The 22,253-nt window shown below is 41.6% G+C and overlaps 1 protein-coding gene across 1 annotated transcript in view; it reads left to right on the forward strand.

Moving 5' to 3' along the window:
- The window catches only part of CSMD2 (CUB and Sushi multiple domains 2), a 1,634,099-nt gene that overhangs the window by 1,572,984 nt on the left and 38,862 nt on the right, over nucleotides 1-22,253 (forward strand). Inside the window, exons 63-67 of the mRNA XM_085648024.1 lie at nucleotides 5,095-5,206; nucleotides 7,862-8,041; nucleotides 11,220-11,285; nucleotides 16,825-16,986; nucleotides 17,429-17,541. Of these exons, the coding sequence (XP_085504150.1) occupies nucleotides 5,095-5,206; nucleotides 7,862-8,041; nucleotides 11,220-11,285; nucleotides 16,825-16,986; nucleotides 17,429-17,541 (633 nt within the window). The remainder of the gene's footprint in view (nucleotides 1-5,094; nucleotides 5,207-7,861; nucleotides 8,042-11,219; nucleotides 11,286-16,824; nucleotides 16,987-17,428; nucleotides 17,542-22,253) is intronic.

Raw genomic sequence — 22,253 nt, forward strand, 5'->3', positions numbered from 1 at the left:
CTCCCCCCAGACCATTCCACTCCAGTCGGGGGCAGACTCACAAATTTCCTTCATCTCTGGGAGACCATCACCTCAGACAAATGGGTGACCCAAATAATTCAGTCAGGATACTGCCTGGAATTAACATCTACCCCCCCAAACATTCCACCCAGGCAACGCCCAATGTCACAAGAACATTCCACATTGCTAAAGCAGGAGGTAATCTCCCTTCTACAAAAACAGGCAATAGAACACGTTCCTGTCAATCAACAAAATTTGGGGGTTTACTCCCTATATTTCCTAATACCAAAAAGAGACGAGACTCTACGACCTATTCTAGATCTTCGGCCCCTAAACACATACATACACTCAGACCATTTTCACATGGTAACGCTTCAGCAGGTACTTCCGCTCCTCTCCCAGAACGACTTTCTCACCGCACTGGACTTGAAAGACGCATACTTCCATATTCCAGTACATCATGCTCACAGAAAGTACCTCAGATTTGTAGTGGACGGACGACACTACCAATTCAAAGTGCTCCCGTTCGGAGTCACAACAGCACCACAGGTATTCACCAAGTGCCTAGCAGTGGTGGCGGCACACCTCAGAAGACAGCACATTCACGTCTTCCCATACTTGGATGATTGGCTGATAAAAGCCACTTCATACAACCAATGTGTACATCACACCTCCACCACAATCCAACTACTTCACCAACTAGGCTTCACGGTGAACCACCAAAAGTCCCAGCTAACACCATCCCACATAAAACAATACCTCGGTGCCACCATAGACACCTCAAAAGCAATAGCCTACCCCAATCCGGCCAGGATTGCAAGCATTCAGGCTTTACGACAAAAAATCGTACTTCAACACTCCCTTCCAGCACGAGTGTTTATGCAACTAATAGGGATGATGGCCACTTGCATTTTCATAGTGCCTCACGCAAGACTCCAGATGCGTCCACTCCAAGAGTGCTTAGCGCGCCAATGGAACCAGGCCCAGGGGCAACTAACAGATCTGGTGTTGGTAGACGGTCGCACCCATCGCTCTCTGCAGTGGTGGAACACCACAAACCTTTCCAAAGGTCGACCGTTCCTGGACCCGGTTCCCCAAATAACACTAACAACGGACGCATCGCTCTCCGGCCGGGGAGCTCATCTATTACACCTCACAGTGCAGGGCACATGGACGCCGCAACAAAAGTTACTCCATATCCACCATCTGGAGTTACTAGCTATCTTTCTAGCCCTGAAATCCTTTCAACCATGGATTTCAGGCAAGGCAGTCCTCATTCGCACAGACAACATGACGGCCATGTATTATATTCAAAAACAAGGTGGCACACACTCTTCACAGCTCTCTCAATTAGCACAGAGCATATGGAGATGGGCAATTCCCCACAAAATCTTTCTCCTAGCTCAACATGTCCCAGGAGTCCAAAACACCGTGGCAGATCTCCCCAGCAGACAGACACAACAGATCCACGAGTGGGAACTTCACCCACAGGTTCTTCATCCGTTCTTTCAAACGTGGTGGCATCCACAGATAGGCCTCTTCGCCACCCACGAAAACACAAAATGCCCAACCTTCGCCGCCAGATACGCACACCCATTGTCCAAAGGAAATGCGATATGGATGAACTGGTCAGGCAAATTTGCGTTCGCTTTTCCTCCTCTCCCACTCATTCCATTAGTGGTGCGAAAGCTACAACAGCACTCCCTCACACTGATCCTAGTAGCTCCAACGTGGGCCAGACAACCGTGGTACACCACGCTGCTGGAACTCTCGGTAGTACCACACCAAAAGCTGCACCTCTCACCATGCCTCCTAACCCAGAACCATGGAGAGATCAGGCACCCGGACCCAGCGCAGCTCAACCTTGCGATCTGGCTCCTGAAATCCTAGAATTCGGGTACCTAAACCTTCCCCCTGACTGTATGAACGTCATCAAAGAAGCTAGATGCCCTACCACTAGAGCCTGCTACGCTGCCAAGTGGAAAAGATTGTTGTTTATTGCCATAACAACACAATCAATCCGCTAGACGTGTCTATACAACACATCATATGCTACTTACTCCACCTACAAAGGTGTAATCTAGCCTATACCTCCATTCGGCTACACCTCGCAGCAATTGCAGCTTACTTACAAAACAGGCAACACCTATCACTTTTCAGAGTACCTGCCATTAAAGCCTTCATGGAAGGCCTCAAAGGAATAATTCCCCCCAGAGTACCACCCTCACCTGTGTGGAACTTAAATATTGTGCTCACAAGGCTGATAGGGCCTCCCTTCGAACCTTTGCATAAATGCGAACTGCAATTCCTCACATGCAAGACAGCTTTCCTTGTAGCCATCACTTCCCTTAGAAGGGGCAGTGAGATACAAGCACTTACCATACAAGAACCTTTTCTTCAAATGCACCAGAACAAGGTTGTTCTCCGTACCAACCCAAAATTCCTACCTAAAGTCATTTCCCCTTTTCACCTAAACCAATCTGTAGAATTACCAGGATTTTTCTCGCAACCTCAGACCGTTGCAGAAAGGGCTCTACACACGCTAGATGTCAAACGAGCCTTACTTTACTATATCCAAAGAACACAACCTTTCAGAAAGACCAAACAACTGTTTGTCTCTTTCTCTCCACCACACAAGGGCAACCCCATCTCAAAATCAGGGATAGATAGGTGGATTGTAAAATACATCCAGATTTGCTACCACTAAGCAAAATGAACGCTTTCTGTTCCCCCTAAAGCCCATTCTACACGGAAGATAGGGGCTTCCATGGCTTTTCTAGGGAAAACCCCACTAGATGATATCTGCAAAGCAGCTACATGGTCAACACCGTACACTTTCACTAAACACTATTGTGTAGATGTGCAAACCAAGCAACAAGCTAGTGTGGGCCAGGCTGTACTAAAAACACTATTTCAAACCACTGCAACAGATACCGGTGGTCGCCGCTAAGGTTGGGAACTGCTATATAGTCTATGCAAAAGTGTGTAGTCTGCAGCTCATATGCCTCGAACGGAATATGCTACTTACCAGTATGCATCTGTTCTTGGCATGTAGAGCTGCAGATCTACACACACCCACCCGCTCCCCGGCTACCTGTATCTGTTCCAGTCTATCTTATTTAGATACAACACACATGGGTTTCTTCACTGTTGTTACTACGCTCCATCTTTCCCTGCTGGCGAAAAACAATCTGAGGATGGAGCCGAAGCCCATGCGCAATACGATCCAAAGGAGGAGTCACCGACCTTGTGACTTCCAAAGACTTTCCAAGAGGAAAAACAAACTGCAAACATCCGGGCCCAACACCAGATGGCGATCTATGCAAAAGTGTGTAGATCTGCAGCTCTACATGCCAAGAACAGATGCATACTGGTAAGTAGCATATTCCTTATTCAAGGAAGCCATAGAATAACGATGATTAAAATACAGCAGGGTGTGAGTTTGCAAGCACACTCTTAGAGACATATATTGTAGAGTGTTCTATATAGTTGTTCAAAACAATTAATGTTGATGGAATTATCCTTACCAATTTATCTTCCTTTTTGGAAGATCAAAATAAGCAAATAAACATAATTAACACCTTTTCTGATCCCTCCATTTTAATACAAGGTGTTCCCAAGGACTCAATTCTTTCCCCTCCTCACTTCAACACTCACATGGAATCTCTTAGCGTACTATTAATCTTCCCAAAATCGTCTATGAACTATACACAAAAGACACCCAACTACACCTCAGAGTTTCCTTTCCTGAAAATATTACTCCCCTAGTCATGTTTCTAAATAATATGCAATCATTGATTGCATATTACATCTCAAGCTGAAAATCATCAAAACACAAATTCTCCTCATTTCACCTCCACGTGGAGCCATTCTGGTCCACTCTTGACTCGATGCACTAAATATCCCTGCCTGCAAACCCTTGCTCATTGACCGTGCAAAATCTCTGCATCATTCATGTTAAAATAACTCAATATGTAAGTACATCCCCACTAAGTCAAAACACACTCAACATCACCTCAGACTTCTGGAAAACATTAAGCTCTTAATCCCAGAAACAGGCTTCCACTTTGTTACATAAGACTTTTATTTTTCAGACTGGACTATGGGATCTCCCTACGGTTTAGGATCCCAAAGACACACATCGCCCCACTGAAAATGACCATCTACAATCTACGCTACAGCTTGACTAGTCTCAGGAATCAAACACTATGACCACATCACCCTATACTTATCACACTACAGTGGCTGCATACTAATGCAAGAAGGATCTTCAAGCTAAACTGTATTTTACACAAAATCCACCACAGAGGCACAAAATAATACGTAGCATAAAAATCTAGATCATCTGGAGCCCACCAAGCACTATGAAGCACAGATTCTAAAGTCCTCTCCCAGTGCTTCGCTGGGAGTGCATTTTTCCAACTGAGATCCAGTTAAACCCAGTCCACAACTCGTACAAAAAAGAGATGAAACTCCTGCTTATGCAGCGTACTAACCTTTATGTTATGCATCATAGAACTACTCTTTCTTGCTTTGCCTGAACTTGCAGTCGCGCCTTCTTCATTTGAAAGATGTAACTATGCTTGATCTCTCCTTTGGTTTGCCCTCTCTGAGTTTTATATTCCATCCTCTTTTATTTGCCTTTTGGCGTATAAGCTGCTTTATGCCTATTCATGTAAATCTGAAATGTAGTTGACAGTGTAAATCACTCAAAATTGCCTGATGGTATGCTGCATGCAGTAATAAACTGTTAAAAAAAAACCTTTGTTCACATAACACTTCAAGGACTGGGAAATATAGCATTTCAGTAGCAACATATAGATCGAGTTATCTGCATCCGACCATCTCCGCTTTTGGTATAACAGGTTAGGCGCCATGAAAAGGTTTAGTAGGGCTACAGTTATGGAATGGCCATGTTAACTACATACTTATTTGTGAAAGCCATAAATGTAGTCATGCTGTAAGTAAACATCTAGAACAGATAGATAATTGGGAAGGTGCTTCATCAATGGTTACAAGGCACCTTAACGCCACATTGGCAGACTGTGACTCCACACACTACTGCACTAATAGCGTCCCCCTTTCTTGTTCTAGATTGGAAGTGTGGTGCTTTTCAGGTGTCAGAAGGGTTACCTCCTGCAAGGGTCGACCACAAGGACCTGCTTACCCAACCTGACCTGGAGCGGCGTGCAGCCCGACTGTGTCCGTAAGTCTCTTTTAATGCCGAGATATCAGGAATGGTTTATCAGTTGTTATTTCCTCTGTGCACACACATTAATATGAGGAAGATCCAGTCTTAGGTCCCATCACTGGTGCGTATAATATTAGTTTAGTATTCGCAATGGATTTCAATGTCACCCTAGCGTGTACAGATGTGATGAGCGGTGGCTTCCATGATATGATGAATTTAAATGCAAGCCTCTGCTTTATGAAATGATCACGGTACAAACAAGAAATAGTCTCAGTGGAAATTACAATGTATCAAAAACCAATACATGGTCAATGGGCAGCGTCAAAGCATCTGACAGCTAACGATGCTTCGACGCTGCCTGGAGCCTTAGGTTACTATTGAACCTTGCGCCTTCGCTACTGATACATCCGCCACCATAGACAACTCTGATCCTATGGTACACAGTACACGGATAATTGGACAAACTGAGCCTCGCAGGCCCATATCACCAATTTCCAGCACGAAGGAGTCTTGCTGCCACTGGTGCCCTTCCCCCCCCACCCCCCCTCTCCTGGTCCTGATGAAGACCTCATCTCCAAGACGCTCAATTTGCTGGTCCCCATAGGGGTCGAAACGTCGACTTTTTTCCTTCCTTCTACATCAAACCCGGATGACAGTGAATTAATAACTGCATCTGTTGTTTTATGATTTTGCATTGTTTGTGTTTGCCAGAAACCTGACAGGATAGGTTTTCACCACTGAATGTTAATGTATATATAGGCACCACCTTCCCTCTGCACAACCACTTGCACTTATCCCAATTTCGCACTCGTCACTTCACGTTATATGCACCTGGTTTTACCAAAATGCCGAATGTGATATATAGTTTATCCTGTGAGCCCTTGATCTATTGACAATCCCTGTGTAATTGATTAAATCACAGTCATTTACTGTATGAGCTTTTTGGTGTTGTCATAATTCTATTTCCATTGACCATGTATTGGTTGTTGATACATTGTGAATAATTTCCACTGTGACTATTTCTTGTTTGTACCGCTATTTACCCGAGTGCATTGGTCAATGGGTTACCCCATTGATACATAACTCTTACGAAATGATCATCTCATCATTTATAATGTACGAAAACATCATGCTATAAATTGTAAAAGCAATAAATTTACCAAGAAGATACATTTCAAGCAGTAGTTACCAGAACTGATGACTATCGGCTAGAGGTGCACTAGCAATATAAACACCATGCAATATTTTCCAGATTTGTACAGCAGCTTGCTATTCACAAGAGATATACATACTAACCCACAGTCCCACAGTTTTCCAAAGGTGATCAATATGAGTTTGTGATTCACAACAGCTGCAAACATCAGGCTATTTTCATCGATAATAAGGAACAGATTGGAACACAACCCGATTCTTTACAAAGTGAAAAGCTGTCATGTGCATGGGGTGTATCTGTGTGGATAGTAACACACAGTGTTCCTCATCTTGCACTTCACTAGGAGGTAATTAATGGTCATTGACAGTTCACTACATCGCTGGCCATCCGTGTTTACATCTCAGCAGGGTAGAAGGACCCGTTTCAGGCTCTAAAACGTCGATCAGTTTGTAATTCACAAGGGGATTGAACGTCCATGCCTTGAGTTTACAAAGGTGGTTGGCATCCTCTTATATTTCAATCAGGATTAAAAATGCAACCTACCATATAGGATTGCCTTAAATAGCAGCTTCTTACTCACAAGTAAAACCAGCTTAAGCTGCTCATGCTCATCGGCGATGAGCTTCTGTGTGTGATCTGGAGAATGTTAACATCAGTTTATAGCTTTCACAAGTGGTTCAGCCTGTAATTCACAAGAGAGGTCACATATGCCATTCGTTTTCAAAAGCAACAAGCAAAGTCCTGTCTTTCGCCTGGGTTGAATGCACAGTTCTGAAGTTAACACAATTAGTCAATATCAGCTTGTTGTTCACAAGCAATGTAAACATCACCCTCTAGCTTTTAAAGGGGATGTACCATCTTATAAATTACCAATACACAAATGTAGTTTTATATTTTACAAAAGCGCAAGAAGTTTGTTATTGAGTAGCGTTTATTCATTAGGTGTGTGCAGTTAAAAAGGATTTATTCATTATTATTTTTTCACAACTCTGCATGCCAAGATGTTTTGAAGTTCTACAGGAGATAATCCTCCAAAAACACTCACAACTGGAGAATTATATTGTAAAAACCTTTCGCTATAAAGCTTTTTCTCATAAACGTTTGTTAAACACGAAAAACTAGCCAATGTCATGAATTTAAAACATCTGAGGACAAACTGATTAACAGCGAAGCTGGTGAAATTATAAATATGCACACGCCTAGCCTTCTGGGGCATCAAAGCACTTTACATAGTTCAGGGAAGTATATCAGATGCACCTGGAATGAATTAATGAGCTCAGATTGTCTATGAAATGTAGAAGAAGACAGCCTGCATGTGAGGCAGGGTTCGATTTCACAGTCATACGGCGATAAACCATAGCGTTTTGACTCAAGGCATATAGTTTTCTTATCATAGAAAACGTCTTTTGTGCAGTAAAACACATCCATCCATCTCTCACCAGAGCGTGCTCTTTTGGCTATGAAGCATGTGTTTGGTCTGTGTGGTAATCCTATACTTGGTTTTCTCTCTGTTTAAGCTCATCATTGCAGACAGCCCGAGACTCCTTCCCATGCTAATGTGGGTGCCCTGGACCTGCCTTCCCTTGGATACACCTTGATCTACACCTGCCAGCTGGGATTCTATCTGACTGGGGGCTCTGAACACCGGACTTGCAGATCAGATGGAAGCTGGACTGGGAAGCCCCCTATCTGTCTTGGTAAGCGTCAGAAATGAATTTTGTGCGGGTGAGATCTAGTCCATTTCAACAGATGGTCTCTAATTGAAGTCATTCAGGTTACATGGATGCTTTTTCGGTCTTGTAGCTTACAGTGTTCCAGAGAGGGCTTTCGGGCAGGCCACCTCATCCAGTAGCTTATTTGGAACAGCCTCTTTCATACATTGTATTTCAACATTTTTAATCCCATGCTTTGCAATACATAAAGGCACCAGCACTAAGAACATTATCACCACCAATACCACGCCACTACCAAGATAACACACTATTAATACCACCAATGCAACACTGCCAAAGACACAACTACCAATACCACCACCTACAGTATTACCATCAGTACCACCAACAATAACACGAATACCACAATTACCATCTTTTCCACCATCGACATCAGGACAAAAACCACATCGAAACTGCACCAATCCAACCATCAATACCACTACTGCCAAAACCTCTAACCCACCCTCACCAGTATCAATACCACATAGACCCCCAAAACCACCTACTACAGTGCTAATATCACCACTACCGATGCCACTAAACCAACATCAAAGATATCACCATTGACATCACCAATGTTAACATATTCCTAATACCACCACTACACTGCCACCACCAAGGTCACCAAAATCACCACCACCAATAACATCAACAGTACCACCAACGGTAAAATCATAACCACTAATACCACCAACTCCACCACAACCAATACCATCATCACCAGTGCTACTAATGCTGCCAACACCAATACTGACGCTAATATCAACCACCACTACTTCCAATGCCTCCATCAGCAATAACACCATGAGCAGCACCACAGCACCAATACAAATAGCACCTGTTCTGATTCCTCCACACATACCATACTACCAACACCTCTACCACTTTCAAACATTAGTCAAGCCAGTATGCCTGGCTTTATTGAGCTATCCCATTCATTGAAGCATCATTTCTGCATGCTTTTGTTTACTTACTCTGTCACATTAAGCCCAGAGCTAATGACTTTGTCAATGCTTGTTTAAAATTATGTTTCTCATATAGTATTTACTGCTATATCTAGCAATGTGCCTTTTTTTTTTACCAGGGTTCTTTTTATGAGTAGCCTGTCTTAAAGGATGCAAATACTCTTCGCTGTGAACCCAGTTAAACCAGTTAAATGCATATTTTAAAGCAGTTTTTGTTGCTGTATTTCAGAATTTGTGTCCCATCCATGTCACATAACTGAGGAATGATATTAGGAGTAGTGAACACCTCTTATGATAAAAATATACTATGGGTGTATGTTATGTCAGGTGGCATGGCCTTAGCCTATTTGTTTTCAGGACTTTCTGGAACATGAAAGTTTGTGGTGTTGGAGTATCCCTTGTTTGTGGCTCACTGTTTTAGTCTGCTTGTGTCTTTCCCTCAGTGGATTTGTCTCCCTGTCATAGCGTGCATGCACCTCTGAAGGATGTATGACGTAACAACGCGTGTGTTTACAACGCGTGCAGTTACATTGCGGTTTTTACAACGAACGCGATGTAACCACGCGATGCCATTACAACGCAAGTCTTTACATCGACTTGCGCTAGATGGCGTGCTAACATTAGAAAAGCGTAATTTACTATTCTAACTCCAGTCCACTTAACAGTAGGGAAGGTGTTGGGATAGTAAACTACACTATTTGTAATGTTAGCACACCATCTAGCGCAAGTCGATGTAAAGACTTGCGTTGTAATGGCATTGCGTGGTTACATCGCGTTCGTTGTAAAATCCGCGATGTAACTGCACGCGTTGTCAAAGTTTCGTTGTAAAGGTTGTTCCCCACCTCTGAATCTACGTGTCTGTTTCCATCTCATAGAGATCATGACTCCAGGTCCTGGTGTATGTTACTAGGGTTCGTTGTTTATGTCTCTATGATCTATTGTGCATGTTTACATCTTCTTTATCCCGGGGTTTAATCGGCCTCATTCAGAGTTCATATCTTGAACTAGTGTTCATGTGCATGTTTCACTCTCCCAAAATCTTTGTTCTTGTCACCCTGTCCGAGTGTCACTTTCTTTGTGTCCCTGTCCGTGAATCCTCTTGTCCCTCTGTCTAGGTCTCATTGACCCAGTGTTTGTGACTCCCTATCAAACTATCCATGTTTTCCTGTCCATGTATATATGCATGTATGTATATGGTATTTTTTAGCATGAACGTAGCCACTGCCTTAGTACATGGTCCCCTCATGTTTATGTCTACATATGTCCCTATTTTGTTGTGTCTTATTCTGTCTCCCTCCATTTTTGTCACTGCCCTCTTGTTTCTATCTTGCTCCATGTCCTTGCTTGCCCAAGCAAGTATCCCACCAAATATATATTTTATTCCATGTGTTTATGTTTTCCTGGCATCTGTGTCCCCCGAAATCTGTCTATGTGCACAAACCCTTATGTCCATGCCCCTTCTAGGGCCTTGCCCTACATAGTATTGTCTACAAGGTCTGCTTATAATTGTATCAGTTTAACCCTTTCTCCTTGTTTCACCATGTCTGTGATTTATTAGATCCATATCTCCATGTATCTGTGTCTCCCCAACTTGTGTCAATCTGTTCATATTTCAGTGTTTGGGTCCCATTTTGTTTTGTCTCCTTGTGCCTCAGCATGTTTATGCCTCCAAATGTTCTTCACTTTTCATTTCCCAGTGTCAGAATGTCTCCCCAAGTACTTGTCTTGTTGTGTCCTTGTTATGAGCTGGGTTAGCAAGAAAAACATGAACATCACACATTATATTTTTACAAGCACACTAGAGATCTTTATAGAGCACTGGCAACACTTAGTACTCTATTTTTTATGCACCAGAAAAATCACTATTTTAGAAACCCAAATAGCTAGATGAATTGAACATTTTTCACCACAGTCATTGTTGTCCAGTATCTGTGCCAGATACTCTCTGATCAGAACTCTTCGTATTAAGGATAAGACCCCTCCAGGAAAGGAAGATACATTGTACTGTAGTTAGAGTGGATGGGCTGAGTCCAAAGTGCATTCCTTTCAAATCCTCTTTTTTCCACACAGGACACAGAGATAATTTCTTTACATGTTGCTTTTAACTGTTCAGCATCAAGCCTTTGTTAGAAGATGAACGTGGCATGCTTAGCAGCGCTAGTGTGCTAACCACCTGATGTTATCTCTCTTTTCAGCTGATTTGAGGCCTAGTGGCAGGCCAGGAAGCACAGCAAAGGAGCCACCCATCACTAAAGTGTTAGGTAAGCCAGTCCATACCTACTCATATTCCTTAGGAAACTCCAGTATTACCATCAACCACCAACTTCAACTTGAACTTGCTGGTCCTCTTCCCACATCATCACATTCCAAAACTGTCATGGCATTCAGTGTTTGGTTCACAAGTTGCAATACACCCTCCTTCCAATTATACACAAAGTTGGGCTATGCAGCTAAACTTGGATTGTGCATAGGTTCTCTACAATAATTAATTGTAATTCACAGTGCGAGATGAAAAACCTCAACCTACACAAAGAGCAAATCTGCAAACTGGAAACAGAATATTTTGGAGAAAATACAAGGAAGAAATCATGTGTACAGTCAAAAAACAGTAGAATGAAGTCATTCAGATGGGCATGGTTGTGTAACAATTGGGTGTCTGATCAGAGTACTGCCTTTCCTCAGCCTGTTGTTCGTTGCATCTGGGGAGATTAAAACAAGTTCCATTCTCAACCAGTAATGCTGCAGATGTATCCAGTGATGGATGCTGCAGGTGAACTCAGTTTGTCTTCTCCCTTTTCTTCCAACCATGCTCAGTTTTTTTATATTAAATATGCCCTTCTTCCACTGCATCTGGCCAGGACATAAACTGGTAATGAGTTTCCTCACTTACAACAACTCAAAAGGAGTACCACCTGCTTGTTATGCCATGAGGTGCTACCTTGTATGCAACTAACCTTTCTCTTAACACATACCTCCAATTCCTCCCATTACTTCTGGCTACCTATGTACATTTCTTAATTGTTCCATTGAACCATTCTATAACCTCATTTGTCTCAGGGTGGTATACTTTGCTTTTTTATGTGATGCCTCTCTCTTCTAAAAATGTCCCAATTTCTCTTGACGTCAAATGTACTCCTTTATCCTTGATTAACAAGGCTGGACTGGCTGTAGTGGGCATCAGGCATTTCGCCAGGAGGCTGGAATGGTTGGGGGCTGGTTTTCTTATTGGGGGCCGCTTTTGTAGGAGTGCAGCAGTTTTGAAAGCACCTGCTGTGGAGTTCCTTTTAAATCCAGTAGTTTGCAGGCAACAATAAAAGTGTCAAGTTAACTCTGGACATTAATGTACCTGCTGAAGAGAGATCGGAGTTTTGTCTTGTGGCAATTTTGAGCCATCTATGGTAGCGCCGAGGGTTAATATGCCTGCTGCAAAGAACATGTACTATGCAGATCACATAACAGTCTTTTATGTGCATAGCTTAGTGAGTTAGGGCTTTTGTCACAGAGGCCCTTTTCTTACTGTGCAGTTCATAAGTTACAATCATCATCTAGCACAGTAAGCTATGAATTGTCATCAAAGAACTGCATGCAAACTACATGATACAGGTTAGAAAGTTATGTGTTTTTTCAGAGTCCTTCATTATCCTAATATTGCTAAAATGGGTTTGTTTGAGTAGAAATAAATTCTTATTAGCAAAGCCAACACTAACCACTGTGTTACTCTCTGAATTCTCAGTTTGTGCTTCTCCATATTAAGCACTCTTAAAAAATGCCTACCTGTATCGATCACATGATTCCTGTACCTTGTAGTCCCCTGTGTCTTATGTAACATTTTATATACACTGTTTTACACACAGATGATTCATCGTCTCTGTATATGTGTGTGATGTAAGGTGCTCCGAAACCCTACACTGGTATGAGAGGCGCTATAAAACAAATGAAATACATGTGAGAGAGGGGCTATGGCGAAATGAGGGGCACTGGCGGATGGTGATAGTGAGCGAATCATTGAAGAGCCCCAACAAAGATTGTTGAATCCTGGTGCACTTTAAGGTCACCATTTACTATGCTTTAAAAGCTAATACAATTGAATGTATAATGAAACATTTTTTGTAGAATGTGCAATTTTTGCACAAATTCTCCTTGGGGGAGAACCTCTCCAAAGCCTCCTTGTAGTGGTCACACCCACTTGCTGCACTCACTATGCGCCGTACGGGATTGGTCTGCAAAATTTTCCAGGGCTGCTGCTGGGTTGCCAGTACGGCCCTAGTTATGAATGAGTTGGGAATGTCCTCTTTGTCAGATACCTCATTGGAGAAGTTACCATTTATTTAGTGATCTGTCCAAGATTTAACGCCACCTTGAGACTACATCAATTATGAGTGACCAAGATTTATGATTCCATACTCTCACTACTCAATAGGGCCATGGTATCAAAAGCAGCCTCATCCATAGGATTACTAGGCAACTGTCTGAACATCATTGGTAGTGTTCTTATTTTGGAAGATTTGTTACAGCAACAACACTCTCTAACTAATTTCTCAATATCTAAATCAAGTCAGGCCACCAGAAGTTAATTCTGATGTGTTCCTTGGTCTTCACTATATCAATGTGGTGTTTGTGAACCAGTTGCATTAACCTTTTCCCTGTACTAAAAGGAGGTAGCAAGGAACCTTGCTCTTCCAAAATGTAATTGATCCCTACTCTTTAGATGATCCATCCTTAACTACCCAGAAAGTTTGCATGGTTCACTAACATGGTCCTTGTTTATTTTCATCCTCCTTCTCTTAAAATATTATCTCTTTCAATGTTTTCACACCACTCCCTTTCGGAACCTACACCCTGGGTTATTTGCTAAACATTTGCATTCTCCCATTGTTCTAACTTTTCCCATTTATTATACCATCTGCTTATTGTTACTAATCAGTCTTGATCTGCATCTTTGTTATGAACTCTAGGGATGTATAGAGCATGAAAAATGAGCCCCTGAAATTTACTTATCCACATACATAACCTTGATGAAACTGAATCCTTGCCCTTCTTCATCAATATCTCTGTGAGAGGTTAATGATCAGCCAGCATAGTGAATTATGTCCCCCACACAGACTTCTTAAATTTATTTATTGGCCAGACCACTGATTATGTCTCTTTCTCAATAACTGAATATGAATTTTCTGCAAATCTTAGTGATGGACTCTTCCCTATATATGTGTGGCTCAAGAATGCACCTCACCCCTTGACACTCCCCATTGCGTATATGTTTAAAGAATACCATGAGTGACACTCTTGTAGAGATGGTGCTCAGTTGAAATCTTACTTCACCCCTTCAAATTAAGTTAAACACTCTTCACACCAATCAAACGTTTCATTTTTCTTTCTAGTGGTGCGAATGTTTGTTTTTTTACTTGCAAAGCGCTACATATATTAAGTAATATCCAGTCATGCCTAAGAAAGACATTACTTCGACAGGTTCTGTGATTTTGGACTCACACAACGTCCTCAATTCCTCATTGGAAACACCTCAGATACTTATTTGGATATTACATGCCTTACTAGTTCTCAGTTTTAATTCTGCTTTCAATTAATTTTGTTCACACAATTTTTCGGGCTTCCCAGTACATTTTTTAAGAGATTAGGATATTCTATAAAGTTAATTTTGATGTTTACAGTATTTGGATTCAACTACGCCTTTAATTGTATTTACTGATATTGTGGGCCAGCATTTTAATCCATCCAGTTTTATAGAGAACAATTTCCTCCACGGCCAAACCAAAATGTTTCTCCTTTTACAACTATTTTACCAGCAGGTAGATTACCTCTGTAGTCTATGCAGACTTTAAAATAACGTTTCATTTTTATGTGCATGCCACTATAACCTCAAAATTATCAGTATATGTGAACCATGATACAATTGTAAATCTGGAGCATTAGCTAAATAGTATTTCTTTCTCTCTTCTTTCTACAGAAAATTGTCTGTCATACAATCTCATTGCATTCCTCACTTTTTTTTCACACCACGCATCCAGATTTCTGAGTTTTCTAACACACAGTGAAATGTCCCTTTTTGTTCAATTTACAAAATTGTTTCATTGCTGGGCACTCTTTGCTAATCACCCAGTCGCCTCCTTGATTGCATATATACATTTCAAACTGCTCTGCGTATCTGTCTGCTCTTTCTGTTGCTTACTACTTGTACATTAACAAACATTTTAGCATCTCCTTTTATCTCCTTGACATATGTTCCACTTTCCTAACCACAATTAACACCTCTGCCAGTGGTGGGGCATATTTTAACCAAAATTCATGGTAATCTTGTCATGTCTGCAATGTAAATGTAATTGATTTAATAATAATAATTTTCTTTGATCGCTGTATTTGTTCTTGTTCATGTGATCATAGTCAGTACACTGATAGTTATTTTATTTTCTATTTCGTTTAGGGGTAGATTACCTTAGTGGTTTTTCTTTCCCTGTATGCTGTGCTTTCTAGGTAAAATTACCATTCTCCCTGCTGCCTCACAGGGAGCAGTTTATGTTTCTGTTCTCAATTCTTTCTGCAGATCTCCAGACATGAACAAGCATGAAAGGCATGTCATACTTTTAATTGTGGCATCTGGAAATATTCTATTGAAAACTGTTGTCTATTATCATATAGCTCTCCCTAAGATACACAATCCTCATGAAGGCAAAGTGCTAGTATGAAGTACTTGTATGAAGTGCCAAGCCCTCTGCTTTTTCAGGAGTCCCTGACAACCCCCGGCTGCGGTTTATTGTCAAGCGAATGACTGTTTTATGTTCGTGCTGAACGACTACACAAGACTCCAATAACATCTTGCAACCTTATTGTCAAACAATTCAATAAGGCAGTTACTGCCAGTCTCGCCCTGTGAAGTTGCTAGGGTGTGTGTGCAGAGAGGTGCATCTCATGCTTTTCCCCATTGTACTTAAGTGCTGTGCTGTATTGGCAAAACCAGCAGTATTTGCCATTCCAAACCCGGCAGTGAAGACACAGTGCTGCAGTTGTCGTCCTCCCTCCGCTCAGCGCAAGCTGCACCTAGATTCTGAGTCTTACCGTCGGAGCGGGTGGAATTGCAGTCCATGTGTCAGTTGTTTGTTCAGTGAAGTGTGCTCCTTTTTATATTGTGGTAGTGTTATAATGGTGCCCATTTTGCATTTATGAGGACATATTAATGCCCACTTCCCTCAAAGTTTGCTTGGTTGGTTTGTGCGTGGAATGTTGATAAGCAGAATTTTGTTATGATGATGGTTGATGATTTTGATATGTCACATATGGGGCTGAAACACATTCAATGCACAAGGTGCCTTCCATTTTCAAAAGAAAATATTTTATGGATGCAGTAAAAATTGAATAATCTGAATTTGTAATAAAAAAATTGTGTATTGTTTAAATTAAAAAAGAAACTCTAAGTCTCCAAGTTAAGAGCGTACGGGGAGATGTTTATGGTATTTGTAACCATTTATTCCCCATTTGGTATCAACATTGGGAACCTCTGATGAATCTCAGTTATCTGATAGTCCCTTTTGAAAAAAAACGATGAGAAATGATATGCGATGACTAGTGCGGCCAACACTGATGACATTATAGAGCACGCATTGCCAAGTATGTCACAAAGAGCCCTGAGTTGGGATTACAGATCTGGAATTCCCATCTCCACTTCGTGCAGAAAAAGGAGCACAAATAAAATTCTGTGCACTTCCTGTTTAGGCATTGTAAATGACACTATCTTAGAAACTCCTTCCTGTTTGTTGTACTTCACCACATTTCCATTCCTTGGATTTGCAGTTCCTGTGGACGTCTTTTCTAAAGGTTCCTTGTGGAAGGGCTCCTACGAGTATCTTGAGAGGAAGCAGCCAGCCATGCTGACTGTAACCTACTTCGATGCGGCCACCAGCAAAGTCAATGCAACCATGATCGACCACAGCGGCGTGGAACTACAGCTCTCAGGTAGAGTGAAGAGGGCAAGATGACTGGAGGGTTTTATTGCTACCTACTGGGGTTTACGTGAGCCAGTGTTGCCATGTCTTTAATAATATTTAGTCTTCAATAGGCGTTATCTTCTGCAATCTTCACTTTAGCACAGTTTCTCCGTCACAGACTTCAAGACAGAATACACATTTGCTGTTTTATGTTACACATGAGCATTAGATGTTCAGTGTTTACAGCCCAGAGCATTACTCCTGCACGGAGGTTGGACAAAGTGCAATAGGATGCACACATCTTCATTTATGTCCATTTTTTCCTTCTCTCCATTTATGCTAACTTTCGTTCTCTGACAGCCACCCTCGCTCTACCATCTACGATGTTCATAGATGAACAGGCACAAACATGCTGTACAAGTTTGTTATTATCAAATTTAGGGCTCACATAACACATCTTTGATTTTCAGGGGTTTACAAGAAAGATGAAGTCCACCTGCTCCTCCAGCTGTACCATATCCGAGGTCCAGTGGAAATGTTCATCAACAAGTTCAAGACAGATGACTGGTCACTTGATGGGCATGTAAGTAATCAACTGTCTTATACTTTTAAGTTGTGAGACATGTATTCAGGTGTGGACAGCTGCACTGCATGAAAGCTTATTCAGCTTGTTTGCTGGTCAGAAATCATCCCTCTGTGTAATGGCTCTATTTCTCTTGCTGAATGCCCACTATTATCCCGCTTTTCTGAATACATTTGTAATTTTAATTTACATTCTCAATATTCAACTCTTATCATCATGAGGCAGCTAGGTCATGCCAGGTCAGCCCCTACACGGTTCTTATGTGTGTTAGTACTTGTTCAAAACCTGAATTGCAGATGTTCAAATTTCCTGGGGTCAACTTAGCCTTTCATTAGTCCAATGTTGGCAAAATTAGTAAAATTGATTTGGGTAATAGTAACACCTTAGCATTGAAATGGCAACATCTGCAATAGCAAGATTAATTAAAATAAAACTGTTGACTGCAGCTCACACTACAATAATCAGTACAGCGCCAAACAATCAATTTCTTTACTTGCTGCAAACATTGGATACATTAGAAAAACATAGTTTCAAGATAGTAAATTCCACTGATACAAGCAAAATATGTTTCTGCCCTGCCTTTTGATTTCAGGGTTGACCACTGAGATATTATTCTAATATCACAGAAGTCTGCATTGTCGATAAGTAGGCATACACTATAGAACTAAGGGTAAACTTGCCAACATTTTTTTCAATACATTTTGTGAACTTTTTTTAAAAGAATTATGGGAAAAACACTCAACAAAAGTAAATGTTGCTTAAAAAAATCTTAGCGCAAACTCAATTATAACCTCATAAAAATATGTTGCACTTTTCAAGAAATGTGGTTTTCCAAAGTTTGAGACGTATATTTTGTCAGATTCACACACCATGTGCAAAATTGATTCATGTGGCATTAGCACCTTTCATTTCATAGTGCACTGCTTTCTGAGAAACTAGGGGCTAGATTTATCAAAGTGTCACATGATGCAACGCAGCAAGACACCTTGCTGCACTGAGCTGCGTGACAGGGAGAGAGCAGAAATGCATCATATATACTAAGATGTGACAGATTCCGGCTCTTTCCCCGCGCTGGCACATTGAGTTCTGCCTAGTGCCAAAGCAGGTGCCCTTGCACCATAGTGCAAGGGTGCCTGCATTGCAGCAGGATTGTTTTTGTGCAGGAAGGTTCACTTTCCTGCACAAAAACAATCCTTAGAGGGATTTTCGTCTTTTTACATGTGGGGCAGAATGCAGCACACGAAGAAAGAGGAAATAATGAGGAGATACGAAGATATTTCTCATTATGCCTCTGTTAGGAAGGCAGAAGGCATACCATTGTGAGGATATCCCAGATTTACTACCCCTAATAAATCTGGCTTGTGTCAAATCCATGGGTGGCTGCATGGGAACGCCCATGTTCCATCCATGGAACACCTTCCCAATGTAGAGTAATGCAAAGCAGCAATTTGCACTATCTTGTGTTACTGTAGATGTACTAAGTCACGCAGAGCCATGCAAGGTGACTTTTCATGGCTAGGTGAAGCTCACTTAAGCTGATGCATTGTCTGCGTTCCCTTGCATGATACAAGGACAACGCAAGAGCTTACTAAGTCTGGCTCAAGTTATCTTTTCATTACAGCTATTTAGTTATCCAGAGTTTGTGTGCCTCTTTTTATTTAATCCAAACCACTAAATATGATATAGAAAAGGGAGGGAGTTCAGTCTGTTAGAGGAAGTTCTTTGGTCCTGTACTCTTCTGTCAGTGGCCCCAGAGGTATTATTTATATAAAAATTGCAGTGCATGAGCTCTGTTTTCAGACTCTTTCTGTATAGGCTACACATAGCAGTTCCTCATCCATGAATTCTGGACTCCCAAAGAGCTCACCACTTTTGTTCTGTCTATAGACTGGATGGGGAGATGGGATCTGTTGATTCATTGCAGATTTCTCTTGGGCTCGTAGAGGGCATGCAGCACCAGCAGGTATCTTAAGGCACCAGTATGTCTTGTGCATGGTACAAATACTTTTGAGTTTTATTCGTGATTCTTCTGGGAGCCGGTTGAGTGGTTGCAATTCTGGCTTTTTGTGGGTGTGCTGTGGCAGATTAAGCCACATACTTGCTGCTTGGTGCCCGGGCCTCTGAAATCTATTAATGAGCATCTTTGGATGCAAACAGTATTACTGCAGGGTCATCACAAGGACTATGGTTTACTCATTGGACAGCTTGGAGGAGGGTGAGGTCCCACCTTAGACGAGAGAGTAGAAAATTGATGCCCTTATCCACCATGATGACCTGGAAAATGAAGTAGCGTTTAAGATCAAATGTAACTCCCAGGTTCCTAACTTTCAGTGCATGCAGTGGAGGGGGTACTCTTAGATTTATGAGTCATCCAATCAACAATGAAGTAGGTTTTTGTCCCCCTCTTAATCAAATTTCTGTCTTAACTCTGATCTAGGAAAGGAAATGCTCTTTCAGCTAAATAAATCTACATAGTCAAGGGAGATTGAGAGGTTGGCTGTTTTGCCAACCTATTTTGTCAAGGTGAAAATTGATTTGATGATTGTCAGCTTGTATTTGGGGATTTACCTGGTGCTGCTCCTGTAGCTGTGCTAGTGGGCATGTGTAGATGTTAAAGCATACAAATTAATGGACGCTTACCCTTTAGCACTCACAAGGCACTCTCTGAGATGAGGCTTCCATTCACCCAATTTTAACTAGTTGACTGGATAGGACGAAAACAGATCAATTGGCTGACATCTTTTCATTGAGATGCTCAGCAGTATGTTTTGTTTCACAGTGTTGTAGATTACTGAAAAGCCAAGAATTATCAGAGATGTGTTCTTGATTTTGGCCAATTAAAACAATGGCTTTTCTAGAGTGTCAGCTTGAGCATTTTCAGTACCATTTCTGGCCATATATAGATTGGTGGTGGTGAAGGAAGAGGTTGACTTTATTGTTTTCTTGTAACCTACCTTTTGATTATCTTGCTGGTTTGGACAGAGTAGAGATTGGTCAGAAGTTGGCTGGGACTTTATGGTCAGAGGATGATATTTTAGCAGGGACATGATGGTGCCATGTTCCAAAGGGCCGGGTAAGACTCTGTGAACAGTTTACTAAGTCTGGCTGATGGGTTTCTGCCAACTGAAAATGCTGAAAAAGATCTTTTCGATTAACCCCCAATAAGAACTGACAAGCGGTCTGGCCTGTGTTTTGACCCATCTTGACTTGCGAAATGCTTTATATTTTGACCTTCCAAAACAACACATCTTCAAGCTTCAATGCCTACAAAACAGTCATAAGGAGCCATGTAGAACAGAAGCAAAAACTCCATGTAGAATTGCCTGGACGGTCCTGCGGAGGCTGGGGCACTGTGGGCTGTGTAGTGTGAGTGTTTACTCTTCCAGGTCGGAGGCGCAGTTCATGGTAGGATGTAGGAACAACACAAGATGAGGGTATTTATGGTCAAAGGTGTGTGGTGCAACCGCTGACTCTTAGAAGTAGATATGCCCACCTTTATCTGACTCGTGCCCTATGGCTCACTCTCCTTCGCCTCGACCTGGATATTTTGGGAATTTTGTTTTTGAGGCTGAATGTGTGGTCAGTCACCTGGTTGTAGACTAATTGCGTTGAAGCCAGGCGTGTGCATGCATTTTTTTTATTTGCCATTATCATTGTTCCTCATTTGTTGGCTCATGGGCTAATTGGTGTTTTGGCGTAATATGTGTGGCAAGTGTGGAAAAGCATTTCCCTTTTTTCTGCTGCTTTACTAAGTTAGAATATTATACAAGAAAAACAGGAGCAAGCCCGTTAGCCCAGCTGAGACCGGGTATATGTAGTAGCAAAAAACAATGTCTCAACAGGGAAAATGAATAAGAGGACCAATCAATACATAATTCAATCAAAGGAAGGGAAAAAAATAGAGAGATCCAAGGATAGAAAAGGAACAGATTTAATAATTAGATACACAAATGGTATGTACAATTCAAAATAACCATAACTAACACATGTGCACTGACAAGGAAGTGAAAAAGTGAACGGCGCAGTGACAAAAGTGTGGAAGTGACAACAAGGTACGGCGAAATGATTTAAATAAATTAAAGGTCAAGGAGAGTTATATACAATGGATAATTTACATATAATCATGAAGGTCTCACAGGACCCTGTAGTTAGCCGTAAGTAATGCTGTCTGGTCGACGACGTTTCAACCTCCTTACGTTGAGGTCATCATCAGGACTATGGTTATTGCAATATTCTAAATACCTGTGTCCGTGGTCAAAAACCACTTCAATGTTAAATGCAGGAAAATGTGGAACAATTAATTATGGTCCGTCACATTTAGAGGGGGATCATCAAGTGTCTGTGAGTGACACCAAAGAAAAGAAGGCCAACAGGAATGATTAAAGGTATCCTGGTTATGTTTAAAAAAGCAGCCATCAATAGAAGCATTTCGTTAAGTAAGGAGAAGGCAGGCTCGTCAATTGCCATACATCGGGATTAGTCCGGGATAGGGCCTCCGCGTCTTACTCGTTTAGACGCGGAGGCCCTATCCCGGACTAATCCCGATGTATGGCAATTGACGAGCCTACTTCAAGTCCTGATTGTTTTCTCAAATATTGCGGATTATTTACCGCTGGATGCCTTCTCCTTACTTAACGAAATGCTGGAGATGGAGATAACAAGCCTTCAAAGATACTTATTAACATCCTAAGGCCAAGAAACTCTCGGAAGAC

The sequence above is a fragment of the Triturus cristatus genome, chromosome 3_2 (assembly GCF_964204655.1).
Source record: "Triturus cristatus chromosome 3_2, aTriCri1.1, whole genome shotgun sequence".
In the NCBI taxonomy this organism is placed as follows: Eukaryota; Metazoa; Chordata; class Amphibia; order Caudata; family Salamandridae; genus Triturus; species Triturus cristatus.